The sequence below is a fragment of the Sitophilus oryzae genome, unplaced genomic scaffold (genome assembly GCF_002938485.1).
Source record: "Sitophilus oryzae breed Bouriz unplaced genomic scaffold, Soryzae_2.0 scaffold_682_pilon_pilon, whole genome shotgun sequence".
NCBI classification, from domain to species: Eukaryota; Metazoa; Arthropoda; class Insecta; order Coleoptera; family Curculionidae; genus Sitophilus; species Sitophilus oryzae.
Window position 1 is genome coordinate 3,815,876 of NW_022147287.1, and position 19,451 is coordinate 3,835,326.

The 19,451-nt window shown below is 31.2% G+C and overlaps 2 protein-coding genes across 9 annotated transcripts in view; both read right to left on the reverse strand.

Annotated features, from left to right (window-relative positions):
* Positions 1-15,253, reverse strand: part of LOC115887949 (epidermal growth factor receptor substrate 15-like 1) — a 36,174-nt gene extending 20,921 nt beyond the window's left edge. For 7 of the 8 annotated variants that reach the window (XM_030907501.1, XM_030907502.1, XM_030907503.1 and 4 more), the window contains exons 1-9: positions 15,224-15,250; positions 14,642-14,686; positions 14,333-14,566; positions 14,108-14,278; positions 13,944-14,054; positions 13,267-13,449; positions 12,963-13,153; positions 12,222-12,387; positions 682-834 (exon numbers count right to left, since the gene is read on the reverse strand). In XM_030907501.1, the coding sequence (XP_030763361.1) occupies positions 682-834; positions 12,222-12,387; positions 12,963-13,153; positions 13,267-13,449; positions 13,944-14,054; positions 14,108-14,278; positions 14,333-14,566; positions 14,642-14,686; positions 15,224-15,250 (1,281 nt within the window). Of the gene's footprint in view, positions 1-681; positions 835-12,221; positions 12,388-12,962; positions 13,154-13,266; positions 13,450-13,943; positions 14,055-14,107; positions 14,279-14,332; positions 14,567-14,641; positions 14,687-15,223 lie in introns of all 8 variants that reach the window. The other variant, XM_030907500.1, reaches the window with a different exon arrangement.
* Positions 15,254-16,273: 1,020 nt separating this feature from the next.
* LOC115887948 (peroxisomal acyl-coenzyme A oxidase 3-like) overlaps positions 16,274-19,451 on the reverse strand; it is a 35,449-nt gene continuing 32,271 nt past the window's right edge. Inside the window, exon 11 of the mRNA XM_030907499.1 lies at positions 16,274-16,447. Coding sequence (XP_030763359.1) covers positions 16,325-16,447 — 123 coding nt within the window. The 3' untranslated portion in view covers positions 16,274-16,324. The remainder of the gene's footprint in view (positions 16,448-19,451) is intronic.

The window sequence follows — 19,451 nt, forward strand, 5'->3', positions numbered from 1 at the left end:
AGTAACGCGTAAAGAAGAGCGTAATTAAGGCGTTGTTAGGTGCAATAACATTCAATAACTCAACTTAACCGGATATTCAACTCTCCCGAAACTATTTTATAGCTTCATAGTTTCTCACGCCGATTTGATCAATACCAAAAATGGATTCAAGCAGTTCGACGAAACAAGTGAGTAAACAAAGTGCTCGTACATAATCAAAAAATTAAACAGATATATACTATGAGAGGATAAAACATAATTGGCAATATTAATGGTATACTTTTTTAATCAACTAGTGATTAAATGTGTTATGAACATCTTCTAAAATTATAATGTACCTTAAAAAATTTCGTTACACCGAAATAGCCCCAATTATTCCCCACTAGCAAAACCGGTGATTTAAAAAAAATATGCTCGCTACCGCAGTTGAACTCATCAAAAAAGTTTTTTTTAACTGGAATAATAAATTATAATACAAGTTAGACCTTCTGAAGATATCAAAATATTTACTTTTTATTTTTATTTTTAGAATTTTCACAAATTATACTTCTTAATACTTTTAAAATAATTAAATAATATATTTTTCGTATACTCGCTATTTAAACCCGTATATTTTTATATGCTATTTTTTACGATATTCTCCGATGGTGGCAGCACCGGCGGAGAATGCACCAAGCCTACAGATTAGATATCAAGTGTTACCTGTAGATTTTTTATTTCGCCCACTTTGATCTTGATGTCGGCTTCTTTTTGTGCTATGTCCGTTTCTAAGGCAAGTTTTTCCTTGCACAGTTCCTCGATGTCTTTGCTGATCATGTCCAGCTCCGGGTTCGAGTATCTTGTATTATTATTTTCCTGCAAGAAAAAAAAACAAACATTTCCATAAAATACCTGTAGGAATGTGTTAAACGTCAAGCAGTTTAAGCAGAATCGTGGTTAATCAATTACCCAACTTTTTAGAACACCCTGTATGATTTTTTAAAAAAATTCAAAATATGTAAAAAAAACAAATAAATTATGCGTGTCCAAGCGTTTTCCCGAAAGACTAACCGTTTTTTAAATAACAAATATTGTAATATTTGAGGGGCGTTTTCACCCTCTTGGAATTTGTGATTCGAGAAACCCCTCCTTATCGAACCTCTACATGCCACAGTCAATCCGTTTGCCAAAAATCAGCTTTAAACGTCAAGCAGTTTAAGCAGAATCGTGATTACTCAATGGTCATATTTTATGAAACACCCTGTATAAATTTATAAAAAATCTTAAAATATGCAAAACAACAATATAAAATATACGTGTTTAAGAGTTTTCCCGAAAAACTCACCGCTTTTTAAATAAAAAATACTTTAATATTTGAGGGATAGTTTCACCCCCTAAGAATTTGAGTTTCGAAAAATCCCTTCTTATCGAACCTCTACACCCTAAAGTCAATCTGTTTTCCAAAAATTAGCTTTTTACGTCAAGCGCTTTAAGCAGGATCGTGATTAATCAATGACCAGATTTTTCGAAACACCCTGTATACATTTTTAAAAAATCTTAAAATATGTAAAAAACAAAATAAAATATACGTGTTTAAGCGTTTTTTCGGAAACTTGACCGTTTTTTAAATAAAAAATATTGTAATATTTGAAGGGTGGTTTCACCCTCTTGGAACTGGAATTGCGAAAAATCCCTTCTTATCGAACCTCTACACCCTAGAATCAACCTGTATGCCAAAATTGAGCTTCTTACGTTGAGTGGTTTGAGCAGGATCGTGATTAATCACTATGTCAGTCAGTATGTCAGATTTTATATATTAGTATAGATTATGACAAAAGACATAATATGACAAAATGACAATTTTAGTTTCTTTCACATATCTTTTATTAATATTGTATTGTATAGGCACAATAGAAGCTGGAATATTTAGCAGTTCCTTGGATAAAATTAAGAAAAAAGCTAAGGAAGTATACGCTAAAAAACTGGGAAAAAGTACAGAAAAAAATACAAAAACATATTCTCAAATATTGATAAATATATTTAAGGTAAAAACCTGGATATTATGGGTCATCCAAAAAACGAATACCCTGGTTCAAACAAAAAATACAAAAATGAAAATCGAGAAAAATGGCAATTTTATTATGACTGTTTGAACAAACAGAAGCAATCTTTGGGGTCGCAAAAAACGGAGACTCCAGAGGCAATACTTGGATTTGAAGGATCCTTTATAAAGTTGGTGTTTGATATAAATGATGATACATAATAATAACAATAAATATTAAAAAGACAAGTATGACTGCAGTATTTAATAATTCAAAAATGAATTTAATATTCTTAAAAATTCACTTTGTTTTTTTTTTCAAAAACTTTTCAAATCTCCGTAGAATGGACTGCAAAATATGTTTAAGTCCTGCACAAAGTGACGACATGGAATCGGTTACATGGGAATGGGCGGATCCAGACAGAAAAGCTTTGGTTCCCATCGAATTTACCGAACATATCTTCGTTGCACCCGAAGACAAGTCACTGAGAATTTATAATTTGGATTCTAGCAGTACTGGACAGTACAGGTGCCGATTGGGACAGACAGTGACAGCACCGTATTTTTTAACTGTGGTCAATATGTCTGATTCATCGATAAGAGAAGTAAAATTTAGTGTTTCGAAGTTTGATAAAATACAATATCAATCAAAATTAGGACATAATATATTTTATATATTTTTTTAAAAAAATATCAATATACGGTAATCGCAAAACATTTTCCGATGCACGTCATCAATCATATCGATATTGACACTAAAGCCTATAAACCTGACTAAATGAAATTTTGGCCAAAAACGTTTAAATTTGTTGTATAATTTAAGATAGGTACCGAGCAGCTCTTCATTTTACTTTATAGAGCAAATGATTTTAACAGATATTTTATTTAGATTAAAGCTGCAAAAATTAGTTTAAAGCCATTTTTATTATCGCTATGTTGGTGACATTGCGCCGTGTTCAGCAATGTTGTCCTTTATTATTTGACAATTATCCTAGTGTCAGTCATTATTTTGTATAATATCGTGTTGTTGTTGAATCTTTGGGAGTAACTCTCAAACAAAAAATTGCACTTTAAGCACAAACAGTTCTTTTAAGAACTAAATTTTCGAGTTTTTGTAAAATATGCCGAAGCATTTAAACAGTCGAAGCAAAGGGCTTGTAGTTTTCCTGATAAAGTATTTTGAACGAGAACGAGATTTGCAGCGAGTAGCTGCTATCTTAAATTTAAATATCTCTACTGTGTATACAAGAACAGTTAACCTAATAGGACTGCTCGTTCAGCTAAAAGTGTCTGCCAGGTGCATGCGAAAACTCCTCGCTTTGTGACGTCATTGTAGTCCTTGTCATGGTTATTAGTCCTTATCCGGCAACCAATAATACATACACGTGCATTATTGGTTGCCGGATGCAAAACGTTCATGATTTAGTTTATTTATTTAAATACCTTATATGTGTGCAGTATAGAAAATTAACTGTATAAATCGTATTAAATACTCGGATAATGCATTTTTAAGAACAGCAGTTCCCAGCATCACCTTTTGCAGGCATTCTTTTAAGAGTACTTCCATATTTTGCTTTAAAATAATTAATAAACAATATGTCCGATTAAATGAATATCTCCGAAACTAAAGTTCCAAAAAATTCGTAATATATCTACAAATTCATTTACCCTCTAGTAGTTAAAAGCATTTTTGGTAAACTCTGTCTCTAATAGTTTCTGAAAAATAAAATTAATTTTTTTAAAAAGGCCCGATTAAATTTATATCTCCGAAACTAAAGTTCCAAAAAAATTCGTAATATATCTAGAAATTCATTTACCCACTAGTAGTTATAAAAAGCATTTTTGGTAAACTCTGTCTCTAATAGTTTCTGAAAAATAAAATTAATTTTTTTAAAAAGGCCCGATTAAATTTATATCTCCGAAACTAAAGTTCCAAAAAAATTCGTAATATATCTAGAAATTCATTTACCCACTAGTTGTTATAAAAAGCATTTTTGGTAAACTCTGTCTCTAATAGTTTCTGAAAAATAAAATTAATTTTTTTAAAAAGGTCCGATTAAATGAATATCTCCGAAACTAAAGTTCCAAAAAAAATCGTAATATATCTAGAAATTCATTTATCCACTAGTAGATATAAAAAGCATTTTTGGTAAACTCTGTCTCTAATAGTTTCTGAAAAATAAAATTAATTTTTTTAAAAAGGTCCGATTAAATGAATATCTCCGAAACTAAAGTTCCAAAAAAATTCGTAATATATCTAGAAATTCATTTACCCACTAGTAGTTATAAAAAAATAATTTTATTTTTCAGAAACTATAGAGACAGAGTTTACCAAAAATGCTTTTTATAACTACTAGTGGGTAAATGAATTTCTAGATATATTACGAATTTTTTTGGAACTTTAGTTTCGGAGATATTCATTTAATCGGACCTTTTTAAAAAAAATAATTTTATTTTTCAGAAACTATTAGGGACAGAGTTTACCAAAAATGCTTTTTATAACTACTAGGGGGTAAATGAATTTCTAGATATATTACGAATTTTTTTGGAACTTTAGTTTCGGAGATATTCATTTAATCGGACATTTTTAAAAAAATGAATTTTATTTTTCAGTAACTATTAGAGACAGAGTTTACGAAAAATGCTTTTTATAACAACTAGCGGGTAAATGAATTTGTAGATATATTACGAATTTTTTTGGAACTTTAGTTTCGGAGATATAAATTTAATCGGACCTTTTTAAAAAAATAATTTTATTTTTCAGAAACTATTAGAGACAGAGTTTACCAAAAATGATTTTTATAACTACTAGTGGGTAAATGAATTTCTAGATATATTACGAATTTTTTTGGAAATTTAGTTTCGGAGATATTCATTTAATCGGACATTTTTAAAAAAAATTAATATTAGGCACTTAGTAAGCACTTTGTCACAATCCACAACATAAAATGAACGTTTTATACAATCTATAGCTCTAAAAATTTTAGAAACACCTTTTTCACATTTAAAATTGACAAAATAATTAACTCAAAATTTCTCAGCTGTTATTTTTGTAAGTTTACCAGAGGCAACTAATAATACGCACTTTCATGACAAGAACTACAATGACGTCACAACTGTCAGCTGAAGCGCGGGAAGAGGCGAACGTACGTCTTATGAGGATGAGCAATCCTATTAGTTTACCGTTCTTGCTGTGAGTGTTAGTGACTACTGTTAATTAATTAACTACTAAAATATTAATTATTAAATTGAAAATAAAACGTAAAAATCTTTAAAAAATGATATATAATAAATATTATATTGTTTCCCAATTTTATATTCAGATTCATCTCATAAATTCATCACAATCTGGCAGCGCTGTCGCCATCGCTTACCACTCAAAATTGATCACGTGCATCGGAAATTCTTTTGCGATTACTATAGACATTTAAATAACAAAACTAATAATTTACAAGGTACACAATGTAAAAGCTCCTATAGGACCATATCCAAAAAACCCAGAAAATTTTGGGTCAAATCTAGTTCTAGACACTGAATGGGGAGAATGGTCAAGTTGTAGCAAATGTAATGGTATCGGAAAAAAGCACAAATTTGGATACTGCGAGATTTTGTTAAAGAATGCCCCAGTAGAAAACGTAATATATACCACACCTCTTTATTTAATTTATAATAAACACACTGTATACTGTGTGATACTAAATAACTCATGCTATTTAGTATCATATTCATATAATTTAATTATGTATATGAATTACTCAACAAACAAAGTGTCTAAAAATATAAAACTTTTGATGGAAAACGTTTTTAATATGAGAAATTATCCATTAATTATTTTATATGTACCTGACAATAATCATGATTGATTATTCTCTAAAGAGACTGATGACTTCATCAAAAATATACAGGGGTGTCCCAGAAATAAGTGCAAATATTTTAACTAAAGTATAGTTCAACCTCAGAAACACGCCTATGAGGTTTTTTTCGCGAAAAAAAATTTTTTGAAAAATTTTTTGGATTTTTTTTTAGTTTTTAGTTAAAAAACATAATTTCCTGATAATATGGCAACATAGGTATTAAATTAAATTTACAAGAAAGAACATTCAGAAAAGATCCAGTGGTTCTCAAAATTTTAGTAAAAATTATTTTTTTTTGAAAATTTTCAAGGCTTATTTGAAAAACGATAAAGAGAAAATATGTTTCTTTTATCGAGATATTCCTACTACAAACCCCTTAAAATATTTGCACTTATTTCTGGGACACCCTGTATATCTTTCTTCCTATAAGGTGCTAATTTAAAAATGATATTGAATACAAATTATAAAGAATGTTATCGATGGTCATTTCCAAGTCGACTTGACGCCTTTTTTTGATCATACGGTACAATTTAATGACTGACACTGACCAGTAATCGTTGTCATTTTATATGTAAAATTATACGGGGAATGTCATTGATGTTCATTTCCAAGCCAACTGGACTCCGTTTTGTAATTAAATTATTCTTCTTTTATAGACGAACAATGTCTATGAAGAACCCCAAAACCGTACAAAAAGAAACGAAAAAAACTACGAAGACTTTTTTAAAATATTCAAATTCGGCATCCCTTGCCAGAGCCACATTCTGCCGGCAAGTCTACGCAAAAATCCTCAAATTATAGACAGAAAAAACGAAATAATGAGCGGATTCTGTAACGTACCATCCTAATCAATGTCGTTTCCTGACAAACCTTTATCAAGTATATTGCAGATTAAATGCCCCAGCGAGAAAATATTCGAAATTAGAGATAAACATGGTAAAATAATCGAGACAGCTAACAATTCTGCGGGAATATATTCTTTAACTCAAGTTTTGCCCCCATTGGAACCACCGGTGGAAAGGAAAGTGCAATATGAGGAGAAAGATAGAGATATAGTACTGATTTGTCCAGGGTATTAAAGACTTTAATTTTCTAGACATGAACTAGTGACATAACAAAGGCGGTTTGTTAATGCGAGCAGAACTAAAAATTGGAAAAAATATTTTAAGTCAAGTATATATCTTTGAAAATTTAACATTCTGTAAAATATTACTCCAACGCTTGCTTCAGATATTTATGGTAATCGCAGAACAATTTCTGATGCACGTGATCAATTTTGACTGACAAGCGATGGTGACAGCGCTGCCAGATTGTGATGGATTTATGAGATGAATCTTAATTTAATAGTGACTTTGTTTTATAGCTTATTTTACTTATTACAAATTGGCAAAAACTAGTCCATTATGAAGATATTCTAAGCGTTATTATGGGTTATTTATTTATTTATTGATGTACATCTTACAACGCCATAAGTGGTAATAAGTAAGAGGGTGCTATTAATGCACTAACTAACAATCACAGAATTTAATAAAAACTAACGTAGAAATAGCTTTGAAAGTGGTATAATATGTTTATCAATCAAACTTACTTCCCTGACTGCAGTCAAGGATTATAAAAGATTTGTCACGTTCTCGTTCAAAATAACTTATCAGGGAAGCTACAAGCTCTTTGCTTCGACTGTTTAAATGCTTCGGCATATTTTCAACACACAATTTCAGGAAATGCAATACAAAAACTTGAAAATTTAGTTCTTAAAAGAACCGTTTGTGATTAAAAATACAATTTTAAAAAAAAATACTATAAAAATATGCAAAAAAACGAGAATTACTCACAAAGATTCAGCAACAACACGATATTATACAAAATAATGACTGACATTAGGATAATTGTCAAATAATAAACGACAACCTTGCTGAAAACGGCGCAATGTGGCCAACATAGCGCCAATAAAATTCGGTTTAAACTAATTTTTGCAGCTTTAACCTAAATAAAATATCTGTTACAATCATTTGCTCTATAAAGTAAAATGAAGAGCTGCTCGGTATCTTAAATTATACAACAAATTTAAACATTTTTGCCAAAATTTTATTTAGTCAAATTTATTGACTTTAGTGTCAATGTCGATATGACTGATGACGTGCATCGGAAAATGTTTTGCGATTACAATATGTCATATTTTCAGAATGTTTAGATTGACATTTCTATTTTGCATATTTAAGCATTTTTAAAATTAAAACAAATTACCTTAACTAGAGGGCTAAGCAGATCTATCATGACCAGGGTTCGGAAGTAGTTAATTAAGACGTAATTTACCTGATTAACTACGTGTAGTTTTTCTTCAAAAACTACGTCATTTCCCGTTCATTAAACTACATGAAAACTACGTTAATAAACTGTGTATTGATATTATGAATAATTTTCCTTTGTATGAGGTGTAATAGAGATAATATGATGTAAATATTATATTTTAAAAACAATGTTTATACATACCAATTAAACTTTTAGTTACGTAATCGAGGGCGTGATTTTTAAATTCATTGTTGCCAACCATGGACATATTCGGCGCCGGGCTGACTAACTGGAATTTAAATTTCCCGCTAGGGATTCAGGTGATAGCTCTGCTGTAAAGAATGTCAAGTTGCCACCTTTATTTATTTATTTCCTGACATGGTCAATTGTTTTGACACTTTAGTTTTATATTACGAGTTTTTGGTTTAAATGAATAAGGTTGTAATATTTTAAGCTTAAAAATTTTTACTAGCAGAGCATGCAGGCGAACAATGTTCTTTTTAGAACCTCTTTTAGTGCGAAGTGTACAAGATAGCTTAATAGCCGTAAAAAAATTCATCGCAACTTTAGAGTATTTTGAACGGGAAAGCGCTAGTAATGACCCTTAAGTGCTGCTAAGAGGGTTTTGTTGATGTAAATAATAACTGTTTATATATTTATAATTCATTTATTTTTGTTTCCTAAAATATTTTAATTAAAAGAAAATATGTAAAAGTGGGCAACGCTGTGCCGGTCAAGCTTAAGAATTTTAGAATTTAGAATAAGTGGGAGGGGGGTTAATCTCTGCGACCTTAGAGATCTATTGTGTCCCCCTTTCTTGAGTTATAACTCATCATACAGTCCCAGGACTTCCTACGGAGACCTGTGTCCCTCACAGTTAAGGAGCTACGACCCAGGCCGGGTAGACGAAACGGTAGCTTGTGTCGCCTGTTGGGTTTAGAGGTAGGAGGTAGGCTCCCGACCCTTGGAGGAGGTGGTAGCTTGTATGCCACTTGCGGAGGATGGTCTCACGCAAGTGCCAGCCACCTCTCCTGTAGTTCTCTTTGGGTTTGGCCCCTTGGAACTTTCATTGTTACTGTTCCCAGTGTCGCTAGGGGTTTCCACAGCTTCACCGGTGATGTTTTTTATTACTATTATTACCAGATCTCATAGTGTTCCTATGAGTCGCTAGGGACAGGGTCCACTTCTACAGAGAGCCCGCATGAAGTAAAGGGGTAAAAATACAATGGGGTGCCCCCGGTGCCCTAAGGTTGAGGCTGTCCGTAGCCCCGCCCGGTATCGTTATATGTCTTGGTGCAATTCCCTGGCCACGACACTACAGTCAGGGACAAGACGATGAGTGAGATGCTTCTTAGACCAAGCCAAGTGCTAGGGGGATTCCCCCCAGCACCTGACCAGGAGCTTCCCCACCAACGACAAGGTCTTGCATCTCCTAGGGGAAAGTCAAGCTTAATCACGTGACTAGAAGTTTATTTGGTATGAACTATAGAACATAATTGAAAGGATACCCCCCTCCACACTTTAAAATTTAAAAGTTTACTGAGCAATATTTTCATTCAAGAAATTTAAATAGTGACGCACCAATTCAATGGCAAATTGGCGACAAGAATTTGATACCGGAGATAATTTCAAAGGAGTCCAATGGGCGTATTTATATAAGTATTACAGACAGAGTTCATATCAATAAAGCTAGATTGACTGACTCAAACATTTATAGGTATGTATATGTTACAGTAAAAGTTGGAAATCAGTGATTATTAACAATTACTAGTTTTTACTAGTAATTGCTCTCATTCACTGATTTGCTAAGACTACGCCAGTAAAAGTCAACAGCTATTTTTAAAACCAACTTTTACTAGTGAATACTAACATTCCCTGGAGAAAAGCAGGGAGTTTGAAAGATTCAGTTAGCGCGATTGTCACATGTAAAATATAAGGATAAGTTGAATAATAGGCAATATAACGATAATATTAAATTGGGCTAAACATTGGCAACGTTGACAGACATCTGGCGTAAATTCGCATTGTTTTTTTTTGTGGTTATATATAATTGTTTTGTTATCGTTGTAAAAAGTGCTGTGCGGTATTTTCCCTATGGAAGAAATTTTCTGTGAAAAATTAAGGCAAACTAGGTACTCGCAAGAATGTAATAGTACTTGTTTTGCATTTTTTGCAATATAATGAAATCATAGCAAAAGTTAAGCATGCAAGAGAAAAATATATTAAGGAACATATTGACTGAACTTATTAAACGTTTTGATATGCTTGAAGTAGCGGGTTTGAAAAAACGAATAACTCCCATTGAAGAAAATTCGGGCATACTTTATTTTGTCCACGATGAAGAAGATGTAAAAAAAACGTGTACCAATAAGTAATCTTATGTTACTATGTTTTCTCTTTTAATATTTTTAAAAGGTTATGTCGTTATTTTCTATAATTTTTAATAAATATACTAAAGAAGTAAATTGTAATTTTGAGATATGTGGATCAGCTTGAATACTTAAAAGTTTTATTTGTTCTAACTTTCAACAACATTCTTTCTTATCACACTCGCCACAACAATGGAATAACTTTTACTGGCAACCTTTAGTAAATGTTACTTTCACTATAGTAAATGTTAGAAATGACTAGGAAAAGTCGACAAATCTCTTTAAAATACCAAATTCACTGGTCCAATGCGTAATTGTTAGCATTTCCTAGTGAATGTTAACAATCACTGAATTTCCGACTTTCACTGTAACATATATAAAGAAAAAAAGCAAAGGATTGGAATAATTTATATATAAATTTCCATTTTCTTGTCTTAATAAATTATTTTTCTAGTTGCTGGCAAGGAGAATTAGCTGGAACTATCAGATTAGTTGTAGAGAAAAAATTCAAACTCAACTTCAATCACACAATAATGCTGATGGGCATAGTGATCGTTACAGGCACTTTCCTCTATGTATTTATCAAAGTGATTGAACAAAATCGTCATATGAAAAACACGGAATGAGAAGTTAAGATCCACTAAAGCTTAAGAGATGATAAAATAGAATATAAATAAATACAATTTAAATTGCTTTTTTGACGCATTTTTTTATTAATCTACCATGAATATTCTTAGTAAATAGTTTTGTCAGACAAAATAGTAAGATTTTCATAATTTAAACTTTTTTCCAAAATCAATATTCCTCGGATATAATTTTAATTGTATTTTTTTAGATATGAATGATCGTATGTTTTTAAGTATAAAATACAGGGTGTTTTAAAAAAAAGGGGCATCTCTCGTGGGGAGATTCCTCACGTAAAAATAATATTTAGTTTTCATATCAACATACGTCCGATTCTGCTTTGTTTCGTAGCTACAGGGTGTTAAAGTATTAATATTTTTTCGATTTATTATAATTTTCTTCCAAGTACTTTTAGCGTTTCGAATAAAATTTTGAGGGTAAAAGTTACTATAAATGTGACATATTTTAAAGCTAAAAAAATGTCGACATATTCACCAGTGACGTGCCTATGGGTTATCACTGGAATATTTTTCTAAAAAAAACTATGTACGCCACTGACTTTTTTTCTCTTGTTAGCGAAATAGCGTAAGCAATTTAATGCCGATTAAAAGTTGTCTCTTGATATTTTCTTGATTTCGGCCTCCTTGATGAGATTGACGGAATTTTATTAATTTGCCTTGATCCAAGTCTAATAATAGCAACTTTTTTAAAAAAAAAAATTAATATCATTAACTTGCGAAAGTTTTAAATAAGTACTCATCGATTCCTCATCAAAAAATATGAAAAAAAGTTCCTATAAACATGGGTATGGAAATGCATAGTTTTAGAGTTACAGGATGTTAAAACTTTTTAAAATTAGTTTTTTTGTAATTATCTTAAACACCATTACTTTTTATTTGAAATTGTTGTAGGTAGGACTAATAGTAATAATGTTTAATAATGAATTAGGCAAAATCTATAATTTATTAGTTTTATTTTTTTTTATTAATTGTGATTAATAAAAATAGCGTTTATCTTATCAAGGAGGCCGAATTAATTATATAAAACACTGTATTTTTCTATTGCATAAATATATTATTTACTCACCGTGACTCCCTCAGTTGGTTTGGTAGATCGAAAACTTGGAGGAATCATTTCCGGTGTCAAAGAAGGCGGAGGGTCCATTCCTTTCAAACACCTCGCTACAAACCACATGGCCAGAGCGAATTGTTCATTGTTGAGTTTACCCGTTTGTTTAATGTCACATAGAGCCCTAGAAATAATGTTAATTATTAATAACATAGTTTTAATTGGGAAATTACAAATGAACAATTGCTTGAAATCTGTCCAACCTTGGCCTTCCATAAAAGAATATGAAAATTCAGGACAAGTAAACTTTGAAATCCATACAAAATCCAGACATCACCGAAAAATTCATTATGAGTTTATTTGTGCCTCAACAAGGCCTAAAAGAAGTGCTTACTCATTAAGAAGTACATATTTCATTTCCCTTTCTTAATAGATGAGAAAAACTTTGAGCATTTTTCTATTACTATACTAGGGATGGGAATTCTAGTTCCTTGAAAGGTAAGGTAAAGGAGGAACTAATCTTTTAAGAAACCAGGAACTAGTTCCTTTCGTTCCGGGGTGGGAATATTTCATTGGAACTAGTTTGTTCCCAAACTACACACCTCCAACAGGGTATTTCAAAACAAAGGCAAAAAATATTAACAAACAGACAAACATTCAACTGAAATAAAAGCTTGAAAAGATAGTACAATTTATGTTAGAATGTAATTTTATAACAAGTATGGACAGAACAATATAATAGTATTATTTCTTACTTACCATATATGAGCTAGAACTTGCTGAGGTACCCCGCTCCTCAAGAAGACATCTTTAATTTCACCACCGGAAACAAATCCATCTTTGTCCACGTCACTCTTTAGAAAAAGAGCGTCGGATTTTGCTTTTTCTTCTGGAGTTACCACCCAAGATATAGTCGGTTGTACCGATTGTACTGGCTTCGTTGGTGGAATCTGAAAAAGCATAGTGATAGACACAAAAAAACAAAAAAAAATATTTTTTTCGTTGGAGAAAAAACTTTTGTAAATTTTTTGACGCCACCCTGTATTTCCTAATTTATACTTACGATTGGTTGGACTACTGGTGGTGGGGGTACTTCCGGTTTAACGCCATCTAGAGGTCGACTAATTATGGGTGCCGTACCGAGTGGGGTGGGGATAGAATTTTCCTTAGCTGGTGGTAAAAGTTCAGCAGGCAAAGTATTGGGTATGGCGTACTTTTCTAGAGCTTTGTATACTAAATGCATGGCCTGAAAGAGATAGGAAAATCATACTTTTATATTGTTGAAACAAAACAATGCAGCGGTTTCAAGAATTCTAGCCACATATTCTATTTCTCAGACATTTTTATACTTGTTATAGTATGAGGGTCCGGCAATAGTGCGTCGGGCATCTGTAGCTCCTGTAGTACATGGAGAATTAAAAAATGAACATTTTTTGTATATGTATAGAGTATTTCAAAATTTTTAACGGTTTCGCAGATATTCGCGAGATTATTTCATATGGCTCTTTCAACGGTAAAATACGAGAGAAAAATCACTGGGTGGCTTTGATAAAAATTTACTGTGGAAAATGCCAATATGAAATATAAAACCGCGAATATCTGCGAAACCGTTAAAAATTTTGAAATACTCTAAATATAAAAATGTTTATTTTTTAATTCTCTGACTAGAAGCTACACTATTGCTGGACCCTGTATAGTATACAGATATGCACATATTGAAACATCAAAAAAGGTACTTACCACCACAAATTCGTGTCTATTTAACATACCATCCTTATCTTGGTCAGCCAAGTCCCATATTTTTCCCAATGTATCAAACGGTAATTTTGACTGCATTAAAACATTTTTTACCTATCAAAAAAATACTCTATAGTCAACCACTAGCCAATATATGCAAATATTACCTTATTTCCCGGTATCAAACCATTAAGTGGTTGCAAAGAATCAAACAATCTATCATATTTCTCCCTTTCCGTTGGTTTTATAGTCCAATCAACTGCCGATGGGGGAAGTGAGGTTATAAGAGGCGTTTGCGAAGGTCTTGGTGGAATAGTTTTTGGAATTGGAATGTCACCCTAAAAATCTCAATATATTACTCTTCCTTGCAATAATAAAAACACTATTCATACCATTTTAGGTGGTGGTACTGGTTCGTTTATATTATTCACACTTAGATCTTTGCCATTTTGAACTAGAGCCACTAATTTCAAAGCAACAAACATTCCAGCTTTGTCTAGACTACCTCTGCCACCTGGATCAGATAAATCCCATATCCGAGAAAGAATCACATCACTTAATCCAGATCTTTTTAGAAATCGGGCTGCATCCAAGCCTCCCACTGAACCAAATCCATTTGGATCGACCTAAAAGTTGTTTCTTGTTAGTCAAAGCTAGATAATTATATTTTTAATAATTTTAGTACTGTTTTAAGTACTTACCACATTATAATAGGCCTCATATACATTCATATGGTTTCCGGCAACCTAAAACATGAAAGATAAATAACATTATGTTATACTACATTACAATTTGAAAGATGTGTGAATTAACACCACTTTGGTAACAGCTAACGTATTGAATTGCTTCAAGGCGTAAGAATAACATTCTTGTTAATTCTCAGAATCGTATTCTATTTGTATGATTACATACTACATTAATTTAATATACAGCTTATTAAAGACATCAACTAAAATTGGTAAATAAAACGAATCTGTGAGGTACAGCTTCTTAAATACCAATATAATTTATTTTGGAGTAATAAATAAACGTTTCTAAACTCGAATTGGATGGAGTTTTATTCAAAAATAGCCATAAAGGAAAATTATTGATAAAAACCTTTTAAAATCTAGACCGCCCTCTCAAATGTCAAAATGTAAAATCGTATTATTGCGAATATCGAAGCACAACAACTTTGGAAATGTAAATTTTTAGATGGAGAATATCACTGGGAAACTCCACACACGTAAAACACTAATTAAATATAAATAAACAATAGATTTAATGATTATTTTTTAACCTACCTGTGTCGGAGATGGTAAGGCAGCCATCTTTTCTGTGGATTTAAACTAGTTTTCGATCATTGGTCGTCCGTCATTCGCAACATTTCGAAATCGACCAATCGCGATCGAGATCGATACGATTTTTTTGGTTGTCTTTCAAATTCAAAGAAAATTAGTAATATATTTAAAAAAATAAATTTCTTATAAATTATGCAAAACAGTATAAACTAGAACGATTTTTCTAGTCGTTTTTTTATATTTATTCTCTGAATAATCTGCCATCTATTATTGAATATATTTGAAAGAATAAAATCGATAATCAAGATGCGCTTGTTTTTAAAAAAGAAGTCTGTTTAAAAATTATTCATAATTTGACTTGATTTTTTAGGCTTAGGTTCTATAGAATTTAAATCGAACAATTAATAAATATTTAAAATTGATAAATTTATCTTTAATTAATTTGTGTATATCTGGTTGCAGAAAGACGATAATGAAAAAATTTAATGAGGTTTAGCTGCTTCTTAAGCGATGGCGCCACAGTACTGTACTTTTGCCATTTTTGCCGCAATTACTTTTTGAAAATAGAAGCGCGCATAATTTTTTTTAACTAAAAAAATTATTTCATCAATTGTTTGTTGTATAGCGTTAAGTACTACGGTTAACCTAGACGTGGCCTACTTTATTGATGCCAATTCCAGCTACAAATTCGTCCAAGATAGAGAGAACAAAAGAAAATTATTTATTTACACGATCTACTATAATTTAAAATACGACACGGCTAACATAGAATTAACTATACTTAAGTTTGGTAGAAATAGATGTCTTAAAAGCCGTTTATCTACATAATGGCGATATATTTTTTGCTCAATTAGTCTAATAATCCTCTAAATACACATATAATTTCGCAATTATACCGGTGTTTAATATGTACAAAAGTGTAATTATGTTTTTTTGTACACATTTCTGATATTGCACTCCATGTATATTTTTTGACTTAGTAGGTAATCATAAAAATTATTATGAAATGAGGTGAATTAAGAATGTTATAATAAAATAAAATTGCATTGTATGGTATAAAAATATATTATTTAATACTATTTTTTTGTACAAGAAATTTGGTAATTATAATTTAGAGTTTGGAGGGGTAGAGGCTATATTTTGCCAGTTGACTATATCTTTCCACCATGTTGGCCTTTCTGTTCCATACGGGGATGAAAATAAGGCATTTTCTAAATGATGATACACCTAAAAACATAAATGTAAAAATTTTAAGAGAGAAATTATATTATATTAAATAAAAATAAGGGTTTTAAAGCGTTTACGCGACTTTTTCCTTTTGTATTAGACAGAAGTTTTAAAGCGACATGTACAGGGTGAGTCAACGATAGAGTAAAGGTCCATTATCTCATTTGTTTCGAGGTTTACAAAAGAAATTAAATATAAATTTATAGGGAAGGTTAAGATACACATTTTAAAATTATTATAGTATATACAAGGTGCTTCAAAAAACTGTGGCGGATATAACATATGTTTTTTTAAATGCAACACTATACTTTTTATTTTATTTTTATATTCTACGTAAAATACCATAACTTTTTTATATACAATGTTATATACCTAAAATTAATAGTTTTTATACTTAATATATAAATTTGTTTAAACAAATGTTAAATTGCAGTATGGTAAAAAATTGTCAGTGATGCCATTGTTTCTGAAGTTGAAGTACCAAAACTTGATATTATGAGATGAGAGTTTTATAGACATGAAAAAAAGATATAGGTATGTAAATATATTTTAGTTAAATGCTACAGGGCGTTTAAAATATATTTATGAATTTCAACTACCTACTTAAAATTAAAAAATCTCAAAATTTTTGGTACACGTACACCCTATATTTTCATTTTTTCTGATAGATTTTACAAAACTCTTCAACTTTTATTAAGCATGTCATATACCTACTTTTAATAGTTTGCGATTTATTTCAAATTTGTTCTATTTTTACCTATAGTTTTAATACAACTACTTCTAGGTGTATTTCTACATTATGAAAAATGACACTTGGATTTTCCGTCGGGGCGAATAGCCACAGATTAGGTTAATACTAGATTCCGTAGTTGTTGACGACTACTGATATAGGAATTTTCTTCGACATACAATAAAGTTTTTTTTCTCGTAGTAATTCTGGTTTATAATTATTATTCATTTCGTAAAGCCAATATTACTACTGACGCGAAACCATCCCCATTACACACTGAAAATAATATAATATAATATAATATGAAAATGTTTTCTAGATAATCTACATCTATTCTTATAGTACTTAGCAATAAAGTACTATATAATATATAATACTGAACCAAAAAATATGTTTTCTTGGTTTGTTCGTGTATATCAGTCACACTGACTAATTCATTTTCAGAAAAAATCTATAACTATTATTTTCACCTCTATCATTTATATTTATTACAACAAATTCAACTAACATTCATTTTTTTCTTAACTTGCTTAACAGACTGAAACAGATGATAATTATAATTTTTTGTCATGGTGACTATGATATTATAGCGTAATTATTGTATTAAAGATAAGGGTAAAAATGGTAAAAAATGGAATAAATCGCGAACTATTAAAAATAGGTGTACGACATACTTAAAAAAAGTTGAAGAGCTTCGCAAAATCTACCAGAAGAAATTATAATATATAGGGTGTACCATTTAAAAAATTTGTTACTTAATTTTAAGTAGTTGAAATTCATAAATATATTTTGAACACCCTGTAGCATCTAACTAAAATATCTTGATATACGTCTTTATCTATATCTCTATAAAATTATCATACAAAATTTTAATTGTCCAACTTCAGAAACGATGGCATCACTGACAACCACACTGCAATCAATAACATTTTTTTAAACAAATTTTTAAATATTACAAAAACTACAAATTTTAGGTATATAACACTATACATAAGAAAGTTATAGAATTTTATGCAGAATCTAAAAATAAAATAAAAAATAGGGTATTGTATTAAAAAACATATGTTATACTCGCCACACTTTTTTGAAGCATCTTGTATACTCTATAATAATTTTAAAATGTGTATCTTAATCGTCCCTATAACTTTTATATATTTAATATTTTTTTTGCAAACCTCGAAACAAATGATATAATGGACTGTACTTTGTCGCAAAGTATAAATCTAATCTAAAGGTGCGTACTCACTAGAGCATTTTGCTCCGAACGAACCAAACGAGCCGAGCGCGCAGGGCCGAATTCGGCAAGTGAATACGTGTTCGCAAGCAAAATTTCACCGAACCGAGCGCGCCAAACATTTTCGCCGGCTTGTCGGTACGTGCATTTTGCTCAAAAGGGATGCGTTGTTCAGTGGGTACGGAGGTTCGTTGCGTTCATGGTGTTCATCCTATTCGGAGCATTCGCGGCTAAAAAATTTCATTGTCTTGATTTTTCTTTGCTCAAACGAAATGGAGTGGAATAGAGAAAAGTGCCTTCAGTTAATAGACAATTATGAACAATATCCAGTGCTTTATTGGAATCCAAAGGATGGATTATACTATAATAAAGTTAAGAAGTTTGATGCGTAAAGGCAGATAGATGAGATCATGGGGTGTGCTTCTGGAGAAGCAAAGAAAAAAATTGAAAGTCTTCTGGCAAGTTCCAGAAGGGAGAAGGCGAAAGAAAAAAAATCGGTGTTGGAACGGAAAAAGGTACATTTACACAAATTATAACGAATATAACAATAAAGCTTGTTTTTTTAATGGAAAGATTTGGCAAATGTCACATGATTTCTAACCTAGCTGTAAAGAAGCAATCACGTGAAAAATGTCAATTTTTTATTAAAAAAACAGGCTTTACAGCTTGTTTTTTATTTACATGGAAATTTTTCTCAATAGCCTTCCATTATGACGGTGTAAAAACAAACTTCATGCCTATAATTTTCTTTATGTTTTCTTCTTTTCCCTATCGGTAATGTTTTGTATAACGAAAAAAGCACAAGCAGCGATAATAGCATCTTCCGGGTCCATTAACACACTCGATGCAGAACGCGACCTAAAGATTCAAAGCGCGAATAAAAATTAAATACAACTGAACGTGGGAACACAGCGCACGCAACAAGCACTCAGAACATCGCGATCTTTTCCTTACTGAGTTCGTTCGTGCGCGCTCGGCTTGCTTGGTTCGTTCGGTCCAAAATGCTCTAGTGAGGACGCACCTTTACATTTAAAATTTAA